This window comes from Andrographis paniculata, unplaced genomic scaffold, assembly GCF_009805555.1.
Source record: "Andrographis paniculata isolate CXL003 unplaced genomic scaffold, ASM980555v1 Contig87END, whole genome shotgun sequence".
Lineage (NCBI taxonomy): Eukaryota > Viridiplantae > Streptophyta > Magnoliopsida > Lamiales > Acanthaceae > Andrographis > Andrographis paniculata.
The window spans coordinates 3,326,478-3,352,846 of NW_026137625.1; the positions used below are offsets into that span (position 1 = coordinate 3,326,478).

At 34.4% G+C, this 26,369-nt stretch overlaps 4 protein-coding genes across 8 annotated transcripts; 1 reads left to right on the top strand and 3 right to left on the bottom strand.

Moving 5' to 3' along the window:
• Positions 1 to 711: 711 nt before the first annotated feature.
• LOC127242603 (RNA-binding protein CP31B, chloroplastic) lies at positions 712 to 7,011 on the bottom strand. The gene is made up of 4 exons (XM_051262187.1): positions 6,661 to 7,011; positions 6,458 to 6,556; positions 6,071 to 6,352; positions 712 to 5,974 (listed from the first exon to the last, which is right to left on the bottom strand). The coding sequence occupies exons 1-4, from the start codon at positions 6,970 to 6,972 to the stop codon at positions 5,876 to 5,878; spliced, it is 792 nt and encodes a 263-aa protein (XP_051118144.1). The 5' UTR covers positions 6,973 to 7,011; the 3' UTR covers positions 712 to 5,875.
• Positions 7,012 to 7,863: 852 nt separating this feature from the next.
• LOC127242678 (uncharacterized) lies at positions 7,864 to 10,604 on the bottom strand. Its single transcript, XM_051262320.1, has 6 exons — positions 10,281 to 10,604; positions 9,917 to 10,189; positions 8,851 to 9,014; positions 8,660 to 8,765; positions 8,454 to 8,570; positions 7,864 to 8,377 (listed from the first exon to the last, which is right to left on the bottom strand). Exons 1-6 carry the CDS (start codon positions 10,470 to 10,472, stop codon positions 8,243 to 8,245), a joined length of 987 nt encoding a protein of 328 aa, XP_051118277.1. The 5' UTR covers positions 10,473 to 10,604; the 3' UTR covers positions 7,864 to 8,242.
• A 4,363-nt stretch (positions 10,605 to 14,967) lies between these two features.
• Positions 14,968 to 23,109, top strand: LOC127242537 (ubiquitin carboxyl-terminal hydrolase 17-like). Of its 2 annotated transcripts, XM_051262097.1 has the most exons (12): positions 14,968 to 15,102; positions 15,332 to 15,935; positions 17,806 to 19,255; positions 19,360 to 19,451; positions 19,887 to 19,972; positions 20,103 to 20,265; positions 20,375 to 20,495; positions 20,587 to 20,744; positions 21,185 to 21,269; positions 21,356 to 21,568; positions 21,764 to 21,825; positions 22,114 to 23,109. In XM_051262097.1, exons 2-12 carry the CDS (start codon positions 15,577 to 15,579, stop codon positions 22,754 to 22,756), a joined length of 3,432 nt encoding a protein of 1,143 aa, XP_051118054.1. In that variant the 5' UTR covers positions 14,968 to 15,102; positions 15,332 to 15,576; the 3' UTR covers positions 22,757 to 23,109. The 2 variants fall into 2 exon arrangements, with proteins under 2 accessions (XP_051118054.1, XP_051118053.1); XM_051262096.1 differs by lacking the exon at positions 14,968 to 15,102 and having other exon boundaries at positions 15,190 to 15,935.
• On the bottom strand, positions 22,031 to 25,002 carry LOC127242538 (AT-hook motif nuclear-localized protein 28-like). Of its 4 annotated transcripts, none has more exons than XM_051262098.1 (2): positions 24,171 to 25,002; positions 22,031 to 22,637 (listed from the first exon to the last, which is right to left on the bottom strand). In XM_051262098.1, exon 1 carries the CDS (start codon positions 24,960 to 24,962, stop codon positions 24,186 to 24,188), a length of 777 nt encoding a protein of 258 aa, XP_051118055.1. In that variant the 5' UTR covers positions 24,963 to 25,002; the 3' UTR covers positions 22,031 to 22,637; positions 24,171 to 24,185. The 4 variants fall into 4 exon arrangements, with proteins under 4 accessions (XP_051118055.1, XP_051118058.1, XP_051118056.1 ...); XM_051262101.1 differs by having other exon boundaries at positions 22,031 to 22,696; XM_051262099.1 differs by having other exon boundaries at positions 22,628 to 22,751.
• Positions 25,003 to 26,369: the final 1,367 nt, after the last annotated feature.

Below are 26,369 nucleotides of genomic sequence, written 5' to 3' on the forward strand. Positions count from 1 at the left end.
GGTGGAAAGGAGTTCTCTTTGAATTGAACCATTCTCACACACCTATCAATTATTACATACTGAAAAATAAGATTCAAGAAAACAAAAGCAATTATCTCATGCATTTATCAAATAAAATCAATCAAATAACTTGCAAACTAAGAATGGGGTGCTATTTCAATCCATGCATGATCATAACATTGAAAACAAACAAAAACACACAGACCAAATTTAGTTGCAAGATAGTGACATTGCATCTAACCATGTGCTAAGAATCAAGATCTGATAGATATTATGCTATCTTCATTTTATGGCTTCCTATATCACACTAGTTTGTGTTCATTTTCAACAACATCATCACCAGAAACAGATCACCTATTGTGCTTAGTCATATGTGGGGACAGCAAAAAATGGGTCCTTTCAGGCCAAAAAACTCCCCGGTTAACAAGATCATCGAAATAGGCTCAAGAACTGCCCAACATTCCAATACAATCGCCAATTCTGACTGGCCTGATGGCCCATCAATACATTTGAACATTTAAGCATGCAATGGTGCAACTGGTCCGTCTATAGAGCCCAGTTGTATTCACCCAATAAGAAAAAAGAAAACTAGTTTTAGATATATATGTCGAACTTTTAACTTGGGTGTGTTTAGAGAAATAGAAATAAATTATTTTTCATTTTCTATATTCATCCCTCTTCTGCATAGATAAATGTAAGAAATACAGGTGGTGTTCATTTGGATTTTCTTTGTTCTTTTTTTTTTACTATTCAACTTTAATAATTCCCTGTAAAAAATATGCCTATTATGAGTTAATTCATCCATCAAAATATTTTCGACATGTTTCCTAATTAATGTTATAAAAAATACAATATATACTATACCCATTCAATAAAATCAATAGTTCAACATAATATTATTTTTATATTACAGATATATTTTCCATAACTAATATAAAAAAAATCACCTCAAACTAAAAACATAAAACAAACACACCCTATTTTTTATCTCACACATTGTCAAAGAATAGATGAGTTATAATGTTGTTGAGATATTTTAGATATTTAGTTTTAGATTTGTTAGATTTAGATTTAGATTTGGTCATATCCATTAGATTAGATTACTTAGATTTGAGTCTATCGAGTTTGTTTTATATTGCCTATATATAGGCTTCTTATTTTGATGATCAATAACACAATCTCATTATTTTTTCCCAAAATATCTAACATGGTATCAGAGCTCTAGGAATTTTTCTAGGGTTTTGTAGTCTTCTTCAAGCAGCCTTTATCGCTGTGTTTTGTTCTGGCCTTAATTGCTGTGAATTTTTCTTCACTAAGTCATGTCTGAAACCATCTTTAAGGGAAAGAATGATATGCCTAAACACTTTGGTAGAGATAACCATGGGAAAGAAAATAAAGACAATCTTTGGTGTACTTATTGCAAGAAACCTAGGCATACAAGGGATAAGTGTTGGAAGCTGAATGGTAAACCTCCAAGCCGAGAGTGGGGTTACCGTGGGGGGCAGTAGCAAAGGCCTCAAGCACATATGGTAGAGCAGCCCAATATTGAGGAAAATCCAGCAATAGAGGGGTTCAATAGTGAAGAAATTGAGAGATTGAGAAGTTTGTTGGGGGCTCTTGAGAAGCCTTCTGGAACATGTTCAATGGCTCTTTCAGGTAAATCTGTGTGCACGAATGTCTTAGACAAATTATGTACCAACTCTTGGATCATGGACTCCGGTGCTACAAACCATATGACCCCCACATCTCAACTCTTCCACACCTATACCCCATGTCCAAGTAATAGAAAAATTATTGTGGCCAATGGTTCCTTAGCCACTGTTGCAGGAATTGGAGATATACATATCACACCTAGCCTTATCCTTAAAAATGTCCTCCATGTGCCCAAACTGTCAACAAGCCTTGTTTCCATTCAAAAGTTGACTCATGATCTTAAATGCTATGCTGTTTTTTGCTCTTCTTATTGTGTTTTTCAAGACCAGGACTCGGGGAGGAGGATTGGACTTGCTAAGGAAAGGAACGGTCTTTACCACCTTAAACCATCTAAAAAACCTAAGAGTAACTTGCCTTCTTCTTTCCTTAGTTCCCCGAATAAAGATGCCATTTGGCTATATCACCTACGTCTTGGTCATCCTTCGTTTAGGATTTTAAAAATAATGTTTCCTCATTTGTTCCAAGGATTAGATATTTCTGAATTTCATTGTGACATCTGTGAATTGGCAAAACATATCCGTGCACCTTTTCCTATTAGCAATAAGAGAAGTTCTCATCCTTTTCAGTTGATTCATAGTGACATATGGGGTCCTTCCACTATACCTAATGTTTCTGGGGCTCGTTGGTTTATGTCCTTAATTGATGATTGCACTCGGGTTACATGGCTCTTTCTTGTTAAACAAAAATCTGATGTTAGCACTGTTATACCCAATTTTCATTCAATGGTTCAAAATCAATTTGGGGTCAAAATAAAAAGCTTTAGGACAGACAATGCTAGAGATTATTTCAATCAGATTCTGTCACCTTACTTTCAATCACAGGGGATTATCCATGATTCATCATGTGTGGAGACACCCCAACAAAATGGGGTAGCTGAAAGAAAGAATAGGCATTTACTCAACACCACCCGAGCCTTACTGTTTCAAGGGAATGTTCCTAAGTCCTATCGGGGAGAAGCCGTTCTTACTGCCACATATATGATAAATAGACTTCCCTCGCATGTGTTAGAAAACAAAAGCCCCGTAGAGGCCCTTCATAGCTTTTACCCTCACTTCAGAACCTCAAATGGCCTCACTCCTAGGGTATTTGGGTGTACCGCCTTTGTTCATGTCCACAAACAACATAGAGGGAAGCTAGACCCTAGAGCCATCAAATGTGTTTTCCTCGGTTACTCATCCACTCAAAAGGGATACAAATGTTACAACCCCTTGACCAAAAAATTTTACATCTCTGCGGATGTCACTTTCACAGAAAATAGATCTTTTTTCAAGTCCTCTCTTCAGGGGGAGATTTCAATGATGGAAGATAGTACCTTTGAGTCTTGTGAGTCTTTCGAACCACTTAAAACCCTTGACCTTCCGCATGTGCCACCCCGCAATCACTCAGAACAAAACCCTCCTTATGTTCCGGTTGAACCTGAGTCCTATGAACCAGTCACATCTGAGTCACCCAATCCTGTCGCTGAACCCATATCATCTCCTTCTCCAACCAGCATCACTCACAATTTTCCAAAGTTTCCTCAGGTGTATTCAAGGAGAAAGACCGTTCCTGAACTGACACAAGTCCAAGAATCCAATCCAAATTCTGAGAAAAAAATCATGGTAAGATCATATCCACCTTTACACACACAATCTGTTGAACAGTCCATTGATTCAACTACTGTTCTAGATCTTCCCATTGCTGTTAGAAAAGAAACGAGAGAATGCACTAAACGACCACTCTATCCTCTATCTCACTATGTCTCTTTTAAGCGTCTATCGCCAGCCCAAAAGGGATTCATTATGAGTTTGAACACCATTGCCATTCCTCACAATGTGTCTGAGGCATTGTCAAAAAGGGAATGGAGGGATGCTATGAGAGAAGAGATGAATGCATTAGAGAAGAATAAAACATGGGAGATCGTTGATAAACCAAAGGGAGAAAACATTGTTGATTGCAAATGGATATTTACATTGAAGTACAAGGCTGATGGATCCCTTGAAAGATATAAAGCAAAGGTTAGTAGCCAAAGGATACACTCAAACTTATGGGGTGGATTATCAAGAAACATTTGCTCCAGTTGCAAAAATGAACACAGTAAGAATTTTGTTATCATTGGCTGCTCACTTTAATTGGCAACTGCTACAATATGATGTTAAGAACGCATTCCTCCATGGTGACTTAAACGAGGAAATCTACGTGAACATTCCACCAGGATTTGAAGGGGACACTGGTAACAAGGTGTGCAACTAAAAAAAGCCCTTTATGGGTTAAAACAATCTCCTAGAGCATGGTTGGGTAGATTTGCAAAAGTCATGAAGGAATTTGGGTACAAACAAAGCCAAGGTGACCACACGCTTTTCATTAAGCATTCAGCTGTAGGGGGAGTGACTGCTCTTTTAGTCTATGTGGACGACATCATAATAACTGGAAATGATGAGAAAGAGAAGCACGAATTAAAGCTGAAACTAATGAAAGAATTTGAAATAAAAGAACTAAGGAAATTGAAGTATTTCCTCGGTATTGAGGTGGCATATTCCAGACAAGGGATCTTCATATCTCAACAGAAGTACGTGCTTGATTTATTGGCAGAAACAGGGAAGATTGGGTGTAAGCCGATTTCTACTCCAATAGATCCAAACTATAAATTGGGAGAAGCTAAAGAAGAACCAGCTGTGGATAAAAGAATGTACCAGAGGTTGGTTGGCAGACTTATATACCTTGCTCACACTCGACCAAACATAGCATATTCTGTAAGTCTGATCAGCCAATTCATGCAGGGTACTGCACTACTTAAAAGGCAATCCAGGGAAAGGAATCTTGTTCAAAAGGAATGACACTCTTACTTTGGAAGCCTACACCGATGCTGACTATGCTGGCTCCCTAGTGGATAGAAGATCAACTGCAGGGTATTGTACTTTCCTTGGAGGTAACCTAGTGACATGGAGGAGCAAGAAGCAGAATGTAGTGGCAAGGTCATCAGCAGAATTACTTTGGCTGAGGATCATTTTAGATGATTTGAGAGTCAAATGGGAGGGTCCTATGAAGCTTTACTGTGACAATAAGTCAGCTATTAATATAGCTCATAATCCTATACAACATGATAGGACAAAGCATATTGAAATTGATAGACATTTCATCAAAGAAAAACTGGAGGAAGGGTTAGTATGTATGTCCTATGTTCCATCAGAGAGACAATTAGCCGATGTTCTAACAAAGGGGCTGAACAGTTCGAGTTTCCATGATCTTGTATCCAAGCTGGGAACGGAAGACATCTATTCCTCAGCTTGAGGGGGAGTGTCAAAGAATTGATGAGTTATAATGTTGTTGAGATATTTTAGATATTTAGTTTTAGATTTGTTAGATTTAGATTTAGATTTGGTCATATCCATTAGATTAGATTACTTAGATTTGAGTCTATCGAGTCTGTTTTATATTGCCTATATATAGGCTTCTTATTTTGATGATCAATAACACAATCTCATTATTTTTTCCCAAAATATCTAACACACATCATATCCAAACTATTCAAATCGAAACCAAAATATAAACAATAAAAATCACCAACTAAACAAATCATATTTCTCTGCGGATTTCCACTCTAATAAAACTCACCCAATCATCGTCTCCTACTAATTGATTCATTTTCTCTTTTTCGCTCCACTAGAACACAATATATCACTGCAAGATCAATTCATCCATACTCCTACATTTCTATATTAAAATTTTCAGCCGAATCCTCTATTTTACCAAATAAAAGAATTGATTCTCTTTCTTTGCAATTTTATTCTCTATTATTATTTCTCTACAATTTCATTTTTTCTATTAAAGATTGAATATTTGCCTAAACTAATCCCTCAGATTAGAATTCTAAGACAGAAAAACACAGCAAAGAAGGTAAAACTGGGCTATTATGCTGATGGTGAGAGCTCACAGTATAGAACCATAACTTAAAGAGGATTTAATAGCTCTATAAGTGCCCACAAAAGAAGGTAAACAGAGAGAACATGGCAAAAAATATTAGCACTAGTAAACAGCTTCTATTTAACTATATCGAAGATTTGCATTTAAATAGGGAAAGAATCAACACATCTTCACAAAATGCAGATATATGTCAACTCACCAAGCTATAGTGATCTACTCGGAGCCGAACAGAATTCCCTCTTTAGCAGCTTACAAGAATTCAAGTTGGTTTATCACTCTCTGATTGAATTGTAGATTTCGTCTCCTCTCTCAAAAACCTTCTACTCCGTGCTACACGAAGTGATCTTCCCATGAACTCCTGCTTAGATGTTTTCGCATATGTAATGTTAGCTCGATTCCATCTACGACTACACCATATAATGAAGCCAAGCCATTTAAATCACCTATGCACTACCTTTCCTGGGAAAGCAGCAAGTGCTGCATCTGCTTCGGCCTTAGTGTTAAAGGAAACGAAGCCATATCCGGCGGATTGCCTGTTCTGGTTGTATATGATCTCGGCAGAAACGACATTGCCATTGTTGGTGTTGAAGAATTCCTTGAGGTCTTTTGCCCTAGCCTGAAACGGCAAATTTGCCACGAACAAATTGTGAACTGGCAATGGCTTGGCCTGTGGCGGCTGTGGCTTTTCCTTCTTAGGTTTTGCCCAATTGAGCTTCAAAACCCTACCCTGAAATTCCTATTGTGGAAATTCGAAAACCATGGGCGATGATGATGCAAAGTAATCACTAAATTTGAAACAACGAAGCTTTATTCAAACGCACAATTGGATGATAAACCTTACTGTGGATTCCAGATTGTTGAGAACGGCCAGAGCTTCTTCGTGCGAGCTCATTGACACAAAGGCGAGACCTCTATTTCTCGTTTTGTTGTACATCGAAAACTTAATCGAACGAAGGAACAGAAACATGGAAGCAATCGAAAAACAGCACAAAATGAGAAATACGTAAATGAAATCGATAGAAACAAGTAGGAGGAGAAATATACCTCAATCTCAACAACTGTGCCGTATTTCTCGAACAAGGGGCGAAGGTCGTCCACAGTGGACGTCCACGGAACATTCTGGACGAGCACCCTGGCATTAGAAGATTCGTCTTCCTCCGAGGGGGATTCAATCGATGCCTGAGCTTGCGGTTGTGCCGTAGCGAGCACTAACTGTAAATTGGACCTCTGACGCTTGCCGCTGGAGAAGGAAAGAATAGAAGGATTGGACAGCGGGGAAGAAGGGAGAAGTAAATGATGGGCGCGGGCGATACGAGAGGCCGCCGGAGGTAAATACACGAGACGGAATGCCGCCATTGCTGCTGTTTGGAAAAGCTCACCAAGGATAAGGCAGTACGGACTATGAATATATCCATATATACGTTTTTTTTAACGGTTTGTTTATTTTTGTTTTAATTTATTTTTTATATTCAAGTTTTATTTAGACGAAAATTTTGGAAAAATTTTAATTTTGAGACTAGCAAGAAAATTATATATATTAAATATCATATTTTGTGAAAAAAATTATTATTATTTGAGTTAATATTTGATTAGAATTCTTTTTATTAATTTATTAATTTTGTTATTTTAATTTGTATAAATCCATATCTACATTATACTATAATGTAATATATTATTGATCATATTTTTTTCTATATTTTTTTCTCCAACAATAATGTCAAATTAAACACTTATTTTTTTTATATTATATTAAAAATCAATTTTATATTCAAAACATACAGCACCACCTATTTATATCACAGTAGATATTAATGATATTAATGTTGTAGGATGTTTGGGACATACAAAAAGAAAATGTTATTTGAAACAGAGAAAGAGTACTATTCTTTTAAAAATTATGAATTTAATAATATATATATATATAATTAGACAAATAGCATTGGGGTTATATGTGTTGATTTAAAAAATTAAATCCTTCTGTTTGCGATACATGTATTATTATTTATTTAAATTACTTTTAAATTAAATTTATAATTAATATTCTTTTAGAACATATATTATACACAGCAAAAGATTATTATTATTATTATTACACATACACTCATTATATAACTAATTATTCAAAATACTATCACATGAAATTATAATAGAAATGAGAAGTTATAAGAAGTATGTGGTGTATATATTAATAATTTTAGTATTCAATATAATAATATCAACAAATAAGGTTTACATCCGGGAAGATTAAAATATTTCAATTCAAAATATTATTTTCATATTACAATTTTTCTATATTCAATCTAAAAAAATAACTATATACAAATAAGAAATGAACACACACCCTTAAATTTTTGAAGAAAATCAATGGAGGGAAACACAGCACAACACATCAAATAGCATCAAACTTCTCCTGCAATTAAAATTCAAAGACAATCTCTAGAATCAAAAAACATGTTTCAACAGATTGAAACTTCTACCTATGTTAAGAGAGATATGGATATGAAATCACATCAAATGATCATCAAGATTTCAACCAAACAAAAAAAAAGTAAAATCGAATTTAACTAAACAGAAGAAGTTATACCACACAAGTTACCAACGAGCATGCACACCTGCGTCGATCTTCCTACTTCTTACACACTCTTAACTCCGGAGAGTTGCACTTTAACGGCGAAAGAGGCTGTCTTTGTGAGTCAGCATTGCTCGTGTTCATTTTCTTCTCCGATGGGCTCCTCAAATCGTGGCTCGATTTTCGCTTCCCCTGTAAGAAGAATTTGCAGGAGTCGATAAAAAGATTATAAGAAAAAAAAAAGGATATGCCAGTCGACACTGCAGACCTTTCCGGAAGAGCTGCCTCCACCAGATGCACCAACATGCTTGTCTCTATAGTACTTTCGTATAAGTCTTTTATTCTCCTCATTCAGAACGTTGTTCTGCAGAACCAATGCATTCACCTGAATGAATAGTTTGTTAGTACTCACCGAAAGATTTGAGAATAAATAAGAACATGGTCTACTTGGTGTTCGGATACTAATCATCGTACCTCCTCTTCAGATCTACGTAGATTCATTGTTAGAAGATCCCTGTCTTTCTGAAAACTTTTTGCGTTTGCTGTTAGCGCGATGATCTTCTGGGTTAGAGGGCTCAAGCTGGGATGAAACGATAATGTCAGAGGTAAATTCAACTAATGTAGTAACAAATATGGAGCTTTTTGTCGAGCAGTATCATTCTTACATTGGCCATTTTCTTAGTAGCTCTTGACAAGCTTCAACTCCACTGTGTGACTCTAAGAATCGATGTGCAGTTGATGTAATTTCATCGTTGCCACATACCGTAGCCAACAATGAATTAAGCAAATTGTTTTCCTCATCAGGATCTTCTCCAGACACCACATCAACCTGCAGCCATCACATTAGAATAATCTGAGTCTTCGAAGAGGAAATTTTGTAGTCTACATCCAGAAAATAGTACTGATATTAAAACTAGAAATCATGTGCTCTGTACTCATCGGCAACCTTGATAATATGAGCGGTGCAAAACACATTCTTGGCCACCTCAAATATTCTAAATTCAGGTATCTAAAATGCAACACTTTATTCACCATGTTTTCAACTCTTTGTGCACTATGTAAACTAGAATAAAAGTTTAGTCTCCAGCTCAAGAAGTTTGGTTTCAACACCTAAACTCTAGACAAAAGCATTAAATCTAACTATTATTTTTCGCCAAGCATAAAAAATGAAAATGTCCGACATCTCAAAACATAAGTAAACTCAAAAACATGTATGGCCTATGAAATCCTGCCGTTTTGACCTCCAAAAAGGTACATAATGGTATAAAAAAAAAAAAAAAAAAGATTCCAAATATAAATGTCATGTCATTCAACTTAGTATGGCTTCCCAACACACCATTTGGTTGTAAAGTAACTAGCAATCCAAAGATGCCAAACATAAACCAACTCCTAACAAAGTTTGCATAGCAGAAAAGGGAAAGACAACATTCAACAGGATGCTCTGATCAAGTTAAGTTCACTCTAAGACAGTGAAATAATATCCTAAATACTGTGCAGCCTAATATTGAACATATGGATATACCAACCAACACATATATTGCAAGATGTAGTTAGTGAAGGAGAAACACAAACTGAATGTGGACTTAATTCACTAAACCATCCAATGAACTTGTTTAATGAGGCTGAAATCTATAATGTCAATCATAATTCATAGGAACACATATCATTATCTTGTTCAAGAATCCAAGAAATCAAAAAGCAACAGCAAGAAAAGGGATTCAGGTCATTCACCATGAGTCCATCTGATCGAATCTTATAGTATTGGAGGTCTTCCTCCAGCTTCTTCTTCTGCTCCTCCAAGTTCAAGTTCCTAGCCTCAGCCTCTCTAGCCCTTTCATCTGCCTCGTTAGCAAAATCCAATATCGCCTCGCGATCCTTGTCATAGAGCGCGCACTCCCTCTCCCAATTTTTGCACGCCTCCAACAAATTTGAACACTCCACAGCAAGTTTCTGATTTTCCTCCACGAATTTCTTCAAAGCGGCGGCACTCATACTCGCTTCAGCCTGGTCAAACAATTCCAAACTCAGATGCATTAAAAAGGGGAAAAACTCAACGAGAACAACCAAAAAAAAGAGACGGTAACACAGCACAAACCCTAGATCGCTCAATAGTCTTGTCCTTTTCTTTGAGCTTCGATTGAAGACAGAGATTCTGATGCTGCAGAACGTCGCGTGACTCTCCGACGGCACGGAGCTTCTGAAGTAGAGTACCGGTCGGCACCTGGAGTCCGACTGTGTGATCAATCGTTCCTCGAATGTAATCTTCGGTTTCTTGAGTAATTTCCATCACAATCGTGGATCAGAAGCAGATTTCCGGCGTCAAGTTGAAAGTCCGAGAGATTCTGTCAAAGAGTTGCGTCGGAAGTCACCGGAAATGCACCGTACGTCGACAGTGATAATTTGAATTCGTTGGTGGGGCTTCTAGCCGTTTGAACAATACAGTAATTGGTCTCCAAATAAATATAAATATAAATATAAATAAATAATAAATTACGCACTATTGGGTAGTAATCCGGTGCATCGCGGACCATATAGTATGTACATTGATCCACTTACTAGTGTGTTTGTTGGAATGTTTGAATTTAGAGTTGAGATTTGAATAATAAAAAATTTAAATTTAAATAATTGTATAATATGATATAAATAAGTATTGATGTTATATTTTGAATATAAAATTAATTTTTAATATAATATAAAAAAATAAAAAATAAATGCTTAATTTAATATTTGTAAAGAAAATTTTTTGTGTTAATAGTGATAGTCTTCTCAAATTTTCCAAACAAACACTTATTAGATTGAGAAAATTCCCAATTAAGAAGATTTTTCTGTTTTTTTTTTTTTTTCCGAAAATAGTTACTGTATAAATTCCAAAAAAATAGTTAAATTATCACATATAAAACAGTTATATAGTACTCAACGAAATTGTTAATTTATATGATTTATTTGTATTATATTATAATATATAATATGTTATTTATGGTAATATTATATGATGTTGTTAATATATTATATGTTAATCATTATCGTGACCAAAGCTGTTTTTTTCTATGTTTATTTGTAATTTTTATTCGCAAAATAGTATTTTCTCATTAAAATATCTGATTTCATTTTTTTATTTTTTTTATTTTTTGGTGTAGCCAAAATAAAAATATTGTTTCAATAGCACCAATATGTTTATGTTGTAGAAAATGTGTTTAAAAAATATACAAAGTGAAAGCAATCCTAGAGGATTAGGGGGTGTTTGTTTGGGGATTGAATTTTAAATATATTATTTATTTTATTTTATTTTTTCAAATAGATCAAATTAAATACTTAATTTTTATTTTTTATATTATACTAAAAATTAATTTTATATTTAAAACATCACATCAACACCTATTTATATCACATCATACAACTATTCAAATTTAAAATTTTTATATATGTATATATATATTTACATAATAAATATGAATCACCCGTATACTCATGTGTTAAATATCGTGCAATAAAATAACTAGGTAATGTTCCGATAAGAAAATAATAATAATAATAATAATAATAATAATAATAATAAACTAGGTAATGTTATATTTACACAATCAATGTAAACATCAAAACCACAAAGGCTAAGCAAAAATAAATAAATAAAATAAAATAAAATTGTATATTCTCCTTACTTTTTATTTAACTTACTTAAATATTAAATGTTACTCTCTTCGTCCCATCCGAAAAATAGTTTTTTTAAATTTATAATAAATTAAAAAATGATAATATTTTATTAATCAATATAAATATGTAATAAGTTATTACATTTTTATAATTTAATTTTACTAAGATAATTATATATGTAATTATATATTTATAATTTAGGTATGATAGTTTTGTATTAATATATTATTATTTTTTCTAAAATAAAAAATAAATACTTTAGAGTAAAACAAATGAAAATTATAAAAATAGTACTTGAGTTAAAAATAAAGGATGACGAAAATGATAAAAAAAAAAAAATACATTAAGTTGAAACTGACTAATCATGTCATTTTTTATTTTTGTCCACCCATTAATTTATCTTATTATAATATTTGATAAAGTCTAACAAATCTAATATTTAAATATTGTTCTCAAATCAATACTAATTTAAAATAAATGACAATAATTTTGTATCTGTATGTAATATATATTGTATAAGTATATACATAGATATTATGTTTTTTTTATAATATTAATAGAAAAAATAATAATTTAAGAGTATATCCATAAACAACTAGGGCTAGTTACTCAATTTTCTTTGATTTTTTTTTTTTTTTTTTTTTTTTTTTTTTTTTTTCATATACAATTTCATTTGTAAGAAAATATAAGATTTTACTGCATTTAGCTTCCGATATTTTATAATACTTATTTGTATATAATATTTTTTAGAAAATATAATAATGAATCCGTTCACTTAATATTTTTAAAATAAAATTATTTTTTGTATTAAAAATATAAAATATATTATTTTAAATCGTATATTTGATTTTTTTAAGTTTTTCTTTTAAAGACGAGTGTTTAAAATTTATTTTGATTTTTTAAAAATATGTGATTCTTTTTGATTGACTTTTGTATAAATTATTTAATATTTTATTATTATTATTTGTAGAAATCGCAATTAAAAAACTATGTTTGAAGAACATAACAAATATATATATATCTTCGTCCACAGTTAGTCTATTCATTTAGGTGACGTTTGGTATAAAGAATGAAATTTTAAGAGAAATGGAATTAAGTGAGAATGAAAATTAATTCTCTTGTTCGGTGATACAGAGAAAATTAAGTTGAGAAATTTTAAAAAATGCAGCTATATGAATAAATCAAAACAACAATAAATGATTAATCGGATAAAAAAAAAGTTTTAACGAATAAAAATTTATGAAAAATATTTTTGGTAATTTTTTTTTAAAAAACTTATAAATTATATACAATTTTTTTAAGATTATATTTTAGTATAATTTCTTAAAAAATCGTAAAAATTAAATATTTTAAGAATAAATTAAATTTGATTTTTGTAAAATTAAAATAATATAATTTTTAAAAATATAAAAATTAAATAGTACACAAAAGATAAAAAAATTAAAAAAATATATATACTGCAATATTATTTCTTTCAATTTCTCTGCCTATAGGCGAAAAATGAAAATAAAAAAATAAAAAAATTTTATTTATTAAATTCCATTTATCTGACTCAAATAAACAAGAGAAGTGAGACGACTTCTATTTATCTGGTTTTATTTATCTGTACCAATCACACTCTTTAAGTTTTTTTTTTTTATTCTTACTGATTGTTAATAATTTACTAGTAATATCATTCACAAAATTTTAATCTTAATATATGATTATTTATATTTTAATTATTTACTAATAATACATCTCGAGGGTGTTAGTTTGGAGTTTGGATTTTGAATTGGTATTTAATAGTAAAAATTTTGAATTTGAATAGTTATATAATGTGATATAAATAGGTGTTGATGTAATGTTTTGAATGTAAAATTGATTTTTAGTATAATATAAAAAATAAAAAATAATTGTTTGATTTAATATATTTTTTTTAAAAAAAAGAGATAAATAACGGATTTAAAATCCAATCCCCAAACAAACATACCCCTCTTAAATTCTATGTCTACATTAACTGACTTAAATTTTTATATATACAGTAATCATATACGGGTATGTGGGTAGGACAAATATATATTTTCTATTATCTTGCAAAAAAAATAAAATAATAATAATAAAATATTTAATATAAAATATTATTTATTATATTACTTGCATAATTTTCTATATTTCATTTAAAAAATATCTAAAATCAAAATACAACAGATAATATATATTTGTAATTCTACGACAATATTACAAAAATAACAATAAGACTGAAAATATATTATGTAATGTTGTGTGTATATAGTTGTGTTTTGACCCTTTTTATTTTGAATTAATAAAATATATTATTGAAGGTTTTTAGACAAAAGATTATTGAAAATAGTAAAAATTGTAATATTTAATATGATGTTTAATGAGAAAAAATATTTAATAGTATTATATTTCTAAAAAAATTTATATTATGTAAATACAACCGTTTATTCACCAAATACTTTTTGCTGACACTATTTTCAATTAATATTAATAAAAAATATAATACCTATATTTTTTTTTCTATTTTTTAGTTTATTAATTTTGAACCGATTTAACAAATATAATTCATTTAGTTAAATTTTTTAACCTTTCGGTACGACATTATTAATTCAAAACACACTTTTATTTATATTTTTCTTAATTAACAAATATTTGTATTTATTTTTAAAATTCTTAATTTTTTTATAAAACTAATTGATAGTAATACTATAAATATTTATTTATTTATATTATATAAAATTTTATTATAATATTCATAATTTTTAAAATTAAATTGTTTATGGTGTATTTGTTTTGTAAAAGTAATTTAAATAAATAGTTTTATGAAATTGTGTGGTGAATATAAAATAATAAACGTATAATATATTAATTTTTTTTGAATAAATAAATAGGAAAAAAAGTAACAAAGAACAAACCCTTATTCATCAGTGTATTTGTATTATTACACAAATATAAAATATTAATATTTTAAAATCACGTAAAAATAAATACATTAATTTAGGATGAGATTACATTAATTTGGATTACTAAAAGTAAATAGTAAAATTGAAACACACGAAACAAACACCCACCAACCACGTTGTTTTGGTTTTGATAATTTACAGTCGGTCAAAAATGTTGAAAAGTTAAAAAGAGAGAAGCAGTGGGCGGAAGAAGGAGACGAAGAACAAGAGAGAGAAAAATAAGAGAGAGAGAGAGAGAGAGAGCTGAAAAAGCGAAGGCAAACGGGAGAAGCGATTGTGATTCTTCGCCAAGAGTAAAAAAAGGTAAATCTTTATCATTGGCGTGAAAATTTATTTACAGTCAGTTTTATGTATGTGTGGGTATGTATTGGATGTATGTATGAGTATGAATCCCTTTTTGGCTGTGGTTTGATTACTTTCCCATCCAACAATCTTTCTGTCTGTCTCTGTCTCTATCTCTGTCTCCGTCTCGACGCGACGCGGATGCCTCTCAATTCTCGATCTCACCCAATTTCCGCTCCTCTGTTTGCAGATTGGGCTCGATTGTACGAGGCGGATTTGTAGGGAGGTTCGGCTCGGCTCGGCAAGGTTTGGGAGTCTGGTCAGTTTGGCGTTCGTCGGAAAAGGGGCGGAATTGATTGGGGGTAGGGTTTTTGGTTGGGGCGGGAGGTGATTGGAGCTGGAGATTGTCGTCGGAGAGTTGTGGCGGTGGTGGTGGAGTGGAGTGGAGTGGAGTGTTAGAGGGGGTGTTTGATCCACAGTTGATTGGGAGTGTAAATGATCCTGGTCGGGGATCTAGGGTTTCTGTGCAGCGTGGTGGTGGTGTTGGTTGGGTGGTTCGTGGCGCGCTGGAAATGGCGGCGCGTGGCTGCGCGGAGGGAGGAGATCAGGCGGCTGATGATGCTGGCGTCGGAGGAAACGGCTAGGGCTGAGCTAGAAGCGACCGTGGGGTACGGCGGCTATGGCGCGGTTCAGGCGCCGGTGGTTTTATCGGCGGCGGAGGAACCGGTTGTTCCGCCGGTTTTAGGAACGGGATCGCCTCCTGCTCGGCCGGTGTCGTGTGGCCCGTATCGTTGCGAGGTGTGCTTTAGTCCAACCACAACGCGCTGCAAGCAGTGTAAAGCTGTTCGATACTGGTAATTGTGATTTCTATCCCCCATGGATAATTGGAAAATTTTAATCTTTAGCTTTAGCCTTGTGTACAAAGTTATCCCTTGATTGAAGGTTGATTTGGTTCTTGTCTGTTGGATTCTGTGCGTGTGTGTTGCTTTTTGTTCCTTTTTCCATTTGCAATTGGTTGTAAGTTAGTAGCTTTCTGAATAGTAGCCAAGTGCCACGAAGCCGAGGGCTGGAAAGTTGAGAAGAGGAATGTTGATTTGCAGGAATGATGGGAACTAAGATCTAACTAACATGATATGTGGCTATATCAGGAGATAGGAATCGAATTTTATGTTATAACAGTAGAATGATCTTCGTCGACACTGGATTCTAGATGTCTTGATTAATGAAGATGAGTTGCTAAAGCATATTTTTGTATCGTGTTCATGTAATCTGTTTGCACCAGCCGCCATCCGACGAACAGTAACGTAATTAATTTAAAGTAGAAGTCGCGACAAGGATTTAGGACTCTTGGGATCTGTTAAAGTGTGATCTTGTTTGTGATTCGTCAAAGTATGACCTTTACTTTTGGAATGAATCTTCCAGTTCGACAGTTTCTTATATAACAGGTCAATGGATGCAATTTATTATTAGAAAACTGTGCTTTTTGTCCTGAAATGCATGTACGGGAACTGTATAGAATTTATAGATTTGGCTATCTTGTTATGAGGATTTTGGTTATGTTGGAAGCTGCTGTAGAGATTACATGAACTTGTTCTTTCTCCCAGAATCTCGTAGATAAAGCACTGATAGGCGAATTCAACTTTTGAAGATTTCAGAATCGAATTTGGCTTCAATAGTAAACATATAACAATCTATACATTTTTAGAATGCCATGAGATGATTGTCAAATTTATTGTTCTGCCTCTATATCAGGAATCCCGGTTAGGATTAATTTCATAAAAGTAATATCCTCTAGCATAGCTGGATTGTGTTTGTATATTAAATCTAAATAATTACAGCCGAGGTAATTCAGACGTAAAATATCTTTTTTCTAGTCAAATAGTATCTATATCTTTAAGACTCAGGGAGTCTATAAGGTAGTGATATCTTATAGATTTTGAATTTATGCACAAAAATAATTTGGTAATACTTATTTGGAAAAAGCACATGATTATGCATGTAAGTTAATATATTGGAAGATATTGATTTTGGTATGTGCGTACATATAGTTCACACGTTCTGATTTTGTGGGTCACGACAAATTGATAGAACCTTTTTGTTTAGAGTAATTTTTGGATTTATATATGATGCATGTACTTGTTGCTAACAAAATACTATTAGTCATTTTGGTGTTGGTGAAGTTATTTTTATTAATACAGACATACAAGAAATTTTAGGAGTACGATTCTTTGTCATATTATTTGTCTAGCGCAATATCAGTATCTAATTGGTCAAATTCGTCGTTGAGAAGTAATTGATACTATGGCTTATATTCCAAATACTACCCTAGCATGTTGTGCGTATATACTTATGAACCATCATATGGTAAACGAAAGTAACATTACAATCACAAGCTGCTAAATTACGACGTATGGAACACTTGGTCTCTTTAGGAATATTTAACAGTGTCATTCTCAATTCACAGTAGTAAACTTTTCTTTTGCTGAGGTATATACTTGGAAAGTACATGTTTCAGGAGATGTTGGTCTTTATGTGTTATCTGGATCTGTTTATATTGCTGAGCTTCATTTTTTTTTTTTTCATAATGATTCTGGTTCTGCCTTTCCTTCAGAATAGTCGTGTTCGGAAAGTGAAGTTTCTGTTAGAAATTAGGCTCTTTTCCTTTCTCTGGGAAAGAGTTGTGTTTGATGTTGAGTTTTTAATTTCACATCATAATTGCTGCAGCTCAAGGAAATGTCAATTAATCCATTGGCGAGATGGCCACAAGGATGAATGTCTCTCCCTTGTTTCACATCAGAATATTGATGGGGTCTCGCATCCCCTTATCAAGGAGTTTAAGCAAGAAGTTCAGAGCAGTCAAAACGTTTTTGAGAATGGTGTAATGAATGCTACTAAAAGAGGTGGATCGCATTCTGAAGAAGACTTGTTTTCCGATACCATATCTCATGTTCTTTACGAGAAGAATGGCACTGAAACTCAAAGCAGCAATGGTTGGGAAAAAACTGATATAGATGTGAAGGAATCTTTCCAGTCACTTCCTGTTGATTCTTCCTTGTCCGCCAGTTCAGCTGATGTTTTGATAGCTTTGGATCGCAACTCAAAAGTTTGTGACAGAGATGGCGGGAAGAGTTCAAATGTACATGTGGAATCAATGAAGCCATTACAACCTAATTTGATCAATCCTAAACAAGGAGTGGCCGTTTCTAGTGACTCGAATCCTCTCAAGTCTGGTTGCATTGATATAGATGATATGTCTGACTCCTCAACCTCATCAGCTTCTGATGACCATTTGTTTGCAACACCTTCTGCAACACCATCCTCTGATTTTTGGGGTGGAGCAGTCAAATCCATTCGACCCAAGGTTGATGCATTTGATGTATCTGCAAATTTTGGCACATTGAATCTTCAAGCTGCCAATCTTCAGTCTTCCAGAAGACTTAAAGTCAACGTCGAAACAGTAGCTTCTGAAACAGACAGAGTCACTAGAGACAATTCTTGTCCATCCACATCATATCTCGACAAGTCAAGAGAATTATCACAACTGAAGGAAAAGGATTCCTCGAGTCTTCAATTTCCTGATAGGGTTAATGTCCGTGCTGATGTGTTAGCTTCTGACACAAACACTGTCTCTAGAGATGATCCTTATACATCTACATCAGTGGCCAGTAAGTCTACACAATCATCAAAATTGAGTGAAGATGTTTTGAAGTCCCGAGGACCTGTACTTTCAAGCCTCAAATTGCCTGGCCAGGACAGTGTTGGCAATTCTGTGATGGGATGTAAGTCGAAAGAGGAAGCTAAAATGTCCTCCTCTAGTGCTAGTCTCAGACATTCGGCTAATCTGCAATCTTCAACACCACCAGATGACTTGGTGCAAGGAGTTTCTAGAACAAATGGTAACTTAGATGCTGTGAAAGAAAATGGATCTTCAGCGCCAGGAGTCTCCAAAACTAGTTTAACGTCAAATAACTATGCTGGAAACACTATTCCGGATGCGCAAAATGAATTTGCCCCTATGGATGCACCTTTTGCTTCATGCAGCAATTGTTATACACAAGGCGCGAAAATTGGGACCAATGCATTGACAAGGAAAGCTGTAGGTCAGAACAGAGCTTCAAGCTTTAGTAGGAATGGTTCTTTAGGTGGTGAAGTTGGGACTAAGGGACAACCTGAGGTACGCAAATATTTTATTTCTTTTTTTTTTACCTGTCTTCTTTACCTGTCCGTTCATTGATGAAAGCAAGAACTACTAAGTACTAACATGGTAATGTTTTACAGGGCGGGTCATTTTCATATGAGCTTTTTGTGAAGCTTTACAATTGGAACAAGATTGAATTAATCCCCCGTGGACTTATAAATTGCGGGAATAGGTAAAACACTACAAGCTCTCTTTGATTGCGTTATAGCTAAAATGAGAACCTGATAATCTTGTGATCTGTGTTAACTTCTTTCTATATGTGAGTTTATTATCATGATATTGATGGCAGAAGTACTTATTTTCAATTTGGGCATTTGCATAGTGCCGTAGTGACATCCATAACTGGAGGATAGATAGTTTCTCTCTCTAGACTGTAGTGATTTTTTATCATATGGTTGATGGCTGTGCTCTAGCTACGAAAATGATTGCCCAAGTACGAGTATCTGTTAGCTTCATCAGCAGTCTGCATTTTTATGGCTTAATTGATATATGTTAATATAGTAAAACATAAGTTCGATGGTCCTGACATGTTTTTGTGACCTGATTTGTCATAATCCAAAAATTATGAATGCCTGATAAAAGATTTTGATGCCCAAATATCTTGCAGCTGTTTCGCAAATGCCGTGCTCCAGTGTCTGGCATTTACTCCTCCGCTTACAGCTTATTTTCTCCAAGGACTTCATACCAAAGATTGTGCGTCACCGTCATTCCCTACCGCTCAAATTGATTTTGAACTTTGTTGCTTTGCAGTCATTTTGTGAATCCCTCCATTTACTCGTATTTCTGAAATTTTGAACTCCCATACCTTTTAATCTTAAATTAGGTAAGACGAAAGAGTGGTGCTTCACCTGTGAGTTAGAAGCACTGGTTAAGAAGGCTAAGGAGGGCAAAACACTTCTGTCACCCGAGCGGGTGATGTCTCAAATGCAGAATATAGGGCGCAACCTGGCTAATGGCAGGGAAGAAGATGCTCATGAATTTCTCAGGTGGTTAGGCATTTGCATACCTGGAATATGTTTTTAAATGAACTGTATGCTTTCTGGATCTATACATTTATCAGCTGCATATATGTTTAACGTATGTTTAAATTAACAGATATGCAATTGAAACCATGCAATCAGCTTGCCTGAAAGAAAGTGGAGTCAAGATGCCGAGCTCTTTGAATGAAGAAACGACTCTGCTGGGGCTTACATTTGGTGGCTACCTCCAGTCAAAGGTGGGAATCTTAAATTCATATTATCGAGAAATTAATGTCATTGGACATGCTATTAAATTATGTTGCTTTTTATATGTGAATTCAAACACAGATCGAGTGCTTAGGATGTGGAGGCAGATCCAAGCAGCACGAACGAATAATGGATCTCACTGTTGAGATAGGTGGAGACATAGGCAGTCTGGAAGATGCTTTACGCCAGTTCACTCGGTCGGAGATTTTGGATGGTGAAAATAAGTACAATTGTAGCAGGTTCGTATTTTAGCCGCATCAAGCTTTCCAATTCGATTTGTGATACTATTCAAATTGCACTGTTGCTCACGTTATTTGTTCCCATAATCATAAAGGTCCGGCTGTTTGCTTTTCATTTTCGAGATTCTTCAGGGTTATAATCTTGACTTTTTATGCCACACGATAATATTGATGTATTAAATGAGGGAAAATTCTGACGATCCGAGTAGTATCCTAACAATGCACTTTTCTACCATATGTAAGTGTAGAATCAAATCCAAACCACATCTCATCGAAATTGCTGTATATAATTATAGACTTGATACTTAGAAAACTTGTTCTCTTTCGGAGTGATCTGTGACTTCGATGCTTAAGAAATAATTTGTGTTGGATTTCTAATCCGTTCATTCCTTCGTTGTTGTAGATGATAGTATCCCCAATGAATTATACTTTTCTTGCAGATGCTGTTCCTATCAGAAGGCCAAAAAGAAGTTGAGAGTGTTCGAAGCTCCTAATGTCCTCACCATTGCTCTTAAAAGATTTCAGGTGACCTCATTCGGCAATTGAGTATTTTTTGTCTTTCGATTTATGTCCTCTTCTCTACATTATATCTGACGTCGTCGCTTTTACAGTCCGGAAAATATGGAAAGCTTAACAAGGCAGTCAAGTTTCCGGAGATTTTGAATTTAGCCAAGTACATGAGCGAAACAAGCGACAAATCCCCGATTTACCAGCTTTATGGGGTAGTGGTTCACCTGGATGTTATGAACGCAACGTTTTCTGGCCACTACGTGTGTTATGTGAAGAATAATCAGGGAAAGTGGTACAAAGCCGATGACAGTACGGTATGTTCTTTCCGGTCGACTTCCCTGCAATATATATGTGTGTGTATCTATATCTTTATGTGTCACTAAATTCATCGAACATTCACTAAATTCTTTTGATAACTCCGAGTCGGTCTGAAGAATCAAATGTTGATAACTCAACTGGCTTTAATCAGATTGTTTTTGATCTATTTGTGTTTACTATAATGGCTATAGGTGCAAACAGCGGAGCTCGAAAAGGTAGTGTCCCAAGATGCGTATATGCTTTTCTATTCGAGGTAAGATAGGTTTGAAAGCGTCGTGTTCATTTGAAAAAAAAATTGCAAAAACTCTCTCATGTATATCCATTATCAATTTTGTTATTTTATCTTTTTTTGGCAAAATATATCCTATAAGTTTGCAAAAGTCGCAATTTCTGTCATTTGGCATGATGTTTACACCATGCACGGCCAAAGGATAAAAATAGCTATTTTTGCAAATATGTGAAATATAAATTTTCTTTGTTCATTTCGACTGTACCGCCTCTGATTTAATCTATCTTAAATTACATTGATTTTTTCGATCAGGTGCTCGCCCCGAGCCCCCCGACCAATCCGAAGCTCGATGATCCGGGACAAGAAACCGAGAGACCACCCGCCGTGTAAACCGGGATCGTGCCCGGACGGGCCATGGAACGTGGGCGGATCCGGATGCCGCACCTGTGCGTGCCGGAGCCGCTCGTCCCGTAATCCCGGGCGAGCTAAATCGGAGGCGGACAGCGACGTCTCCTCGTTGTTCTCGGAGATAGGATCCTACAGCACAGACAGCAGCAATGGGGAGTCGACGAGCACGACCGACCACTTCGATCAAATGCTGCTGGGAGACGCAACGACTGCCGGTAACAACCGCTGCTGGAACACTCGGAGTCGGAGCGTTTCGGATTCCGACGCAACGTCTTCTTCTTCGTCGTCGTCGGCCTCATCCCCGTCCTCGACGTGGTCGTCGTTGCATCCTCGCCACTCGCCGCTGGCGAACATGGACCGATACTCTTCCGACACCAATGTGAGTTGTTCTGTTACTGACAAGGGCGGTTTTTGGGGCGGGGCGGCGGCTGGGATGGCGGGGGCCGCGGCGGGGAGCGGGGGCGGCGAGTGTAAGAATAATGAGAAGCTGAGTTGTAAGAATAGAGTAGGGAGCCATAGCTCCATATCCAGAGGTGTATATACTTAAGAGAGAGAGAGTTTTAGAGAGAGAGGATTAGAACTCTTTGAAAAGGGGGAAGATTAAGAAGAAGAAGAGGGAGTTGAGAAGGGGGTGTGGATTTATTTATATGCTAAGTTGCCTCCATCCATATTAACCCCTCATTTTGTCAAAAAATAGACTTTACTGACCTAATATTTTATATATATATATATATATGTAGTCCCCCCTCCCTTGATATTATAGTATAGTATATAAGACATGAGCAAGAAAGACAAATAAATGAAAATAAAAGTACTATTTATATCTTATTAGTGTTTTTTGTGTGTGCTTCTTTGCTTGGTTTGAATTTTGGAAATAACTGATTTAAGAATTATATATATTTAGTGTGATATTTCATAAAATAAGAATATACAAATATAATATAGTATTCAAAATAATAAAAGCTGAAAAGAAAAAGTCAAAGAAACATAGCATTGGATTTTATGTAGCAAGGCAAGCTATGTCTTCTTCTTCTTCTCTTGTATCTATCTAGTTAGTGTTTTTAACTTTTTTTCTCCAATTTGGATGTGTTAATGACCAGTAGAGCAGAGCAGAGCTGTTGAAATAGATTGAGTTCATTAAAATTTTAATTTTTCAGATATAGTAAAATACAAGTTTAAATGAGCGGATTCGTGGGACTGCTAATTGGCCAACCAGCTGTAAATTACAAGTAAGTTAACCAGCGGGTGTGAATTAGCCAAATATAATTAATATTATATTTTTAATCATTTCTTTGTACAAGATCAATATATATTTAATTTGTCCGAATTCAAATAATTAACTAATGTTGTCTGCCTCATTGATCTCCTTTTCTAATTGTCTTAAAGACAACTTTTAATCGATTTAGGTTAGAATTTAAAGATACCTTTAATCCAACATGTTTCCCAAATTCCTCTTAAAAGAACTCCTCAAATCATGCATATATTATTCTGTTTGTTTGTTACTATTTTCCTTTTCTCTGCCAATTTATTACATCAACGTCACTAATTTTCATTAAGATTTTGAATATTGTGATAAAAAATTGATTGAAATTATTATTAGTATTATTATTGGAAATGTGCTGTAATGTACTATGCACTTTTTTTGTTTTATATATTATATTTTAATTTATACAGTTTTAGAAAAAGACAGATATGAGAATTTTAAAAAATTATAATTAATAAATCATTAAAAATTATATTTATGGTATAATAAATTATAAATAATAATAATATATATTTTTTTTAAAAAAAAATGGAAAGACAAATATTGTGAGATAAATCGGAATAAAAATAGTGTACAAATCAAAAGCAAGCACACCATAAATACTCTTTTTAAAGTATATATTATCAAACAAAAACTATTATAAAGCGAATAACAAACAATTAAGCAAATGACTAAGCACAGATAATTTTTAGCTCACCGGAAAATTGAATCGTCAGTAGGGCGGCGGCTGTCTACCGGTCGGCGGCCAGATAACGTCAGGTGGATGATAGCTGTACGCAGGAACACCACCGCCGTCTCCACCGGACACCGCCTTCGGAGACTCATGGCGGTCGTCTCTCGCCGCCGGATCCTCACCGTCGGCCGTCGGAAGCCTGAAAACCGACGGACTTTCGAACGTCGCAGCGATTAGATAGACTGTCCCCGCCGCGACCAGAGGCCCGACGGCGTTACCTCCGACCACCTGCCCCTGCGGTCCGGCCAAAAAAATCGCGAACGATCCATCCGCCGGCGACGGTCCTCCCGCCGGCAAAATAGTGGCCGAAATCGACAGGATGTCGAATCGACCTTGAAACGCGAGTGCGGATGCGGCGGACGGCTGCCGGAGCGTGACGCTCGAGACGACGCCGTTTCCGTTCAGGACGCAAAGACCGATGTTCCTCCTCCGGCAGAAGTTCACCGCAGATTCGATCACATCGCCGCCGGCGGGGATCTCGAGGACGTAGGGACACATGGAAGGCTCCGATACGGCCGGCGCGACTACTATCGGCACCGCCGCCTTAGGCTTGTTCCTCGAACCCGGCGGTCGCCCCCGGGGGCGACGCGCGACTTCAATGCTTGCGCCGTCGGTTCCACGCGGCGGCGGAGGCAGCGCGTCCGCCTTATCGGTGGAGGCGTGGCCTACGCGCCGCTGGGGAGAAAGGCGGTGGAGATTGGGGAACACGCCATTGGAGTGCTCTTTGTGCTGTGCTTCTAGCACCTCCCTTTTCATTTTTTTTTTCTTTTCCTTTCAAATATTATTATTATATTGAATATATATATTTTGTATTCGATTTATACGTATTATATATATATATATGTATATGTATATAATGGGCATTTATGGAGAGAGGGTGTTAACTGTGAAGAAGATATGGATGGGGTTGGTTGGTGTGAATATAATAATAATAATAATATAATAATATAAAAAGTAAATAGATATACACAAGAAGTAATTGTAGGGAACTGTAGGTGAGGAAAAGGACAGCAGAGTGTAGTTGAAAAGGATGGGGACATATTTCTCTCTAATTAGTAAATCAATTTGGCATAGGTTGAATTGCACAACCTTATCTTATTAAAATAGATATACTAGCCTCGACTCAATTCATTTTATTTATTTGTATATATATACATATAATATAAAATTCAAATTAGTTCTTACCTATTATCTGACTTTTTAAATAATTAGTATGAATAAGAAATGTGAAAATTGTAATTACAGAAATGTTAGAATAACAGAGATACCATATAGCAAATTTATTATAAAATTATATTATTAAATTTATTGAACTTTAAATAATTTAGTAAGTAAAACATACCGAAGTTTCACAAAATATTATCACAATAACTATTGAATGCAAATATATTCTTTATATACTAAAATATAATAAAAAAAATTATTTTAACTATAATCTAAGATATTTAATTAAAGAAATTATTAAATACTTAACACAAAAGTGTGGACACTTATATTAAATAAAAAAATCTAATAAAAATATAACAAACATACTATCATTTAGAAATATATTACCAAATAAATTTTACTTTTATAGGGAATTGATGTTGGAAAAGAAAATCTATTAAACTACAACTTTGTTCTTTTACTCAAATTTTCAATAGAGCTTTTTCAAAAAAATTAATATATTATATATTTATATTATTTTTATATTGTCTATATAATTTCTTATATCTCACGTAAAAAATATATTTTTTCAAACCACTCGTAGAACAAACACACCCATCCATTCTTCATAAAATGATAACACTTAAATTAAATAAAAAAGGCAAAATAATAAAAAAATTCCCATTTGGTTTTCCAAATTTGCTGAAAACCCTCTCATTCTGAAACTCCAAAAATAGTCTATAAAATGATATATTTCCGTATAAAATTACTAAAATACCTAATAATTATTTTTTACAGCAATTTCATATTTCTTTCTTCTTCCTCATTCTTTCTTCTTCTTTTATTCTTCTCCGTACTATCAATTTCTTCTTCTATTTTACCAAACTAAAAAATTTAATAAATCAATTCGACATCCAAATTTAAAATCAATTTAAGTAAGGGAAAGAACTAGGTGCTCCTCGTTGCAAAAGAAAAATTGAGGAATAAAGAAAATTAGAAAGGAAAAATAAAGAAAAA

What these genes read in the sequence shown, in the direction of transcription:
- LOC127242603 (XM_051262187.1), bottom strand. Translation starts at nt 6,972, where the DNA reads ATGGCGGCATTCCGTCTCGTGTATTTACCTCCGGCGGCCTCTCGTATC. An exon ending in GCACAGTTGTTGAGATTGAG is followed by an intron (nt 6,557 to 6,660) that starts GTATATTTCTCC and finishes CGTTCGATTAAG; the next exon opens with TTTTCGATGTACAACAAAAC. An exon ending in TTGCTGCTTTCCCAGGAAAG is followed by an intron (nt 5,975 to 6,070) that starts GTAGTGCATAGG and finishes ACATCTAAGCAG; the next exon opens with GAGTTCATGGGAAGATCACT.
- LOC127242678 (XM_051262320.1), bottom strand. Translation starts at nt 10,472, where the DNA reads ATGGAAATTACTCAAGAAACCGAAGATTACATTCGAGGAACGATTGAT. An exon ending in AGACTATTGAGCGATCTAGG is followed by an intron (nt 10,190 to 10,280) that starts GTTTGTGCTGTG and finishes TTGTTTGACCAG; the next exon opens with GCTGAAGCGAGTATGAGTGC. An exon ending in TTCGATCAGATGGACTCATG is followed by an intron (nt 9,015 to 9,916) that starts GTGAATGACCTG and finishes TGATGGCTGCAG; the next exon opens with GTTGATGTGGTGTCTGGAGA.
- LOC127242537 (XM_051262097.1), top strand. Translation starts at nt 15,577, where the DNA reads ATGATCCTGGTCGGGGATCTAGGGTTTCTGTGCAGCGTGGTGGTGGTG. An exon ending in CTTATAAATTGCGGGAATAG is followed by an intron (nt 19,452 to 19,886) that starts GTAAAACACTAC and finishes AATATCTTGCAG; the next exon opens with CTGTTTCGCAAATGCCGTGC. An exon ending in GTGGCTACCTCCAGTCAAAG is followed by an intron (nt 20,496 to 20,586) that starts GTGGGAATCTTA and finishes ATTCAAACACAG; the next exon opens with ATCGAGTGCTTAGGATGTGG.
- LOC127242538 (XM_051262098.1), bottom strand. Translation starts at nt 24,962, where the DNA reads ATGAAAAGGGAGGTGCTAGAAGCACAGCACAAAGAGCACTCCAATGGC.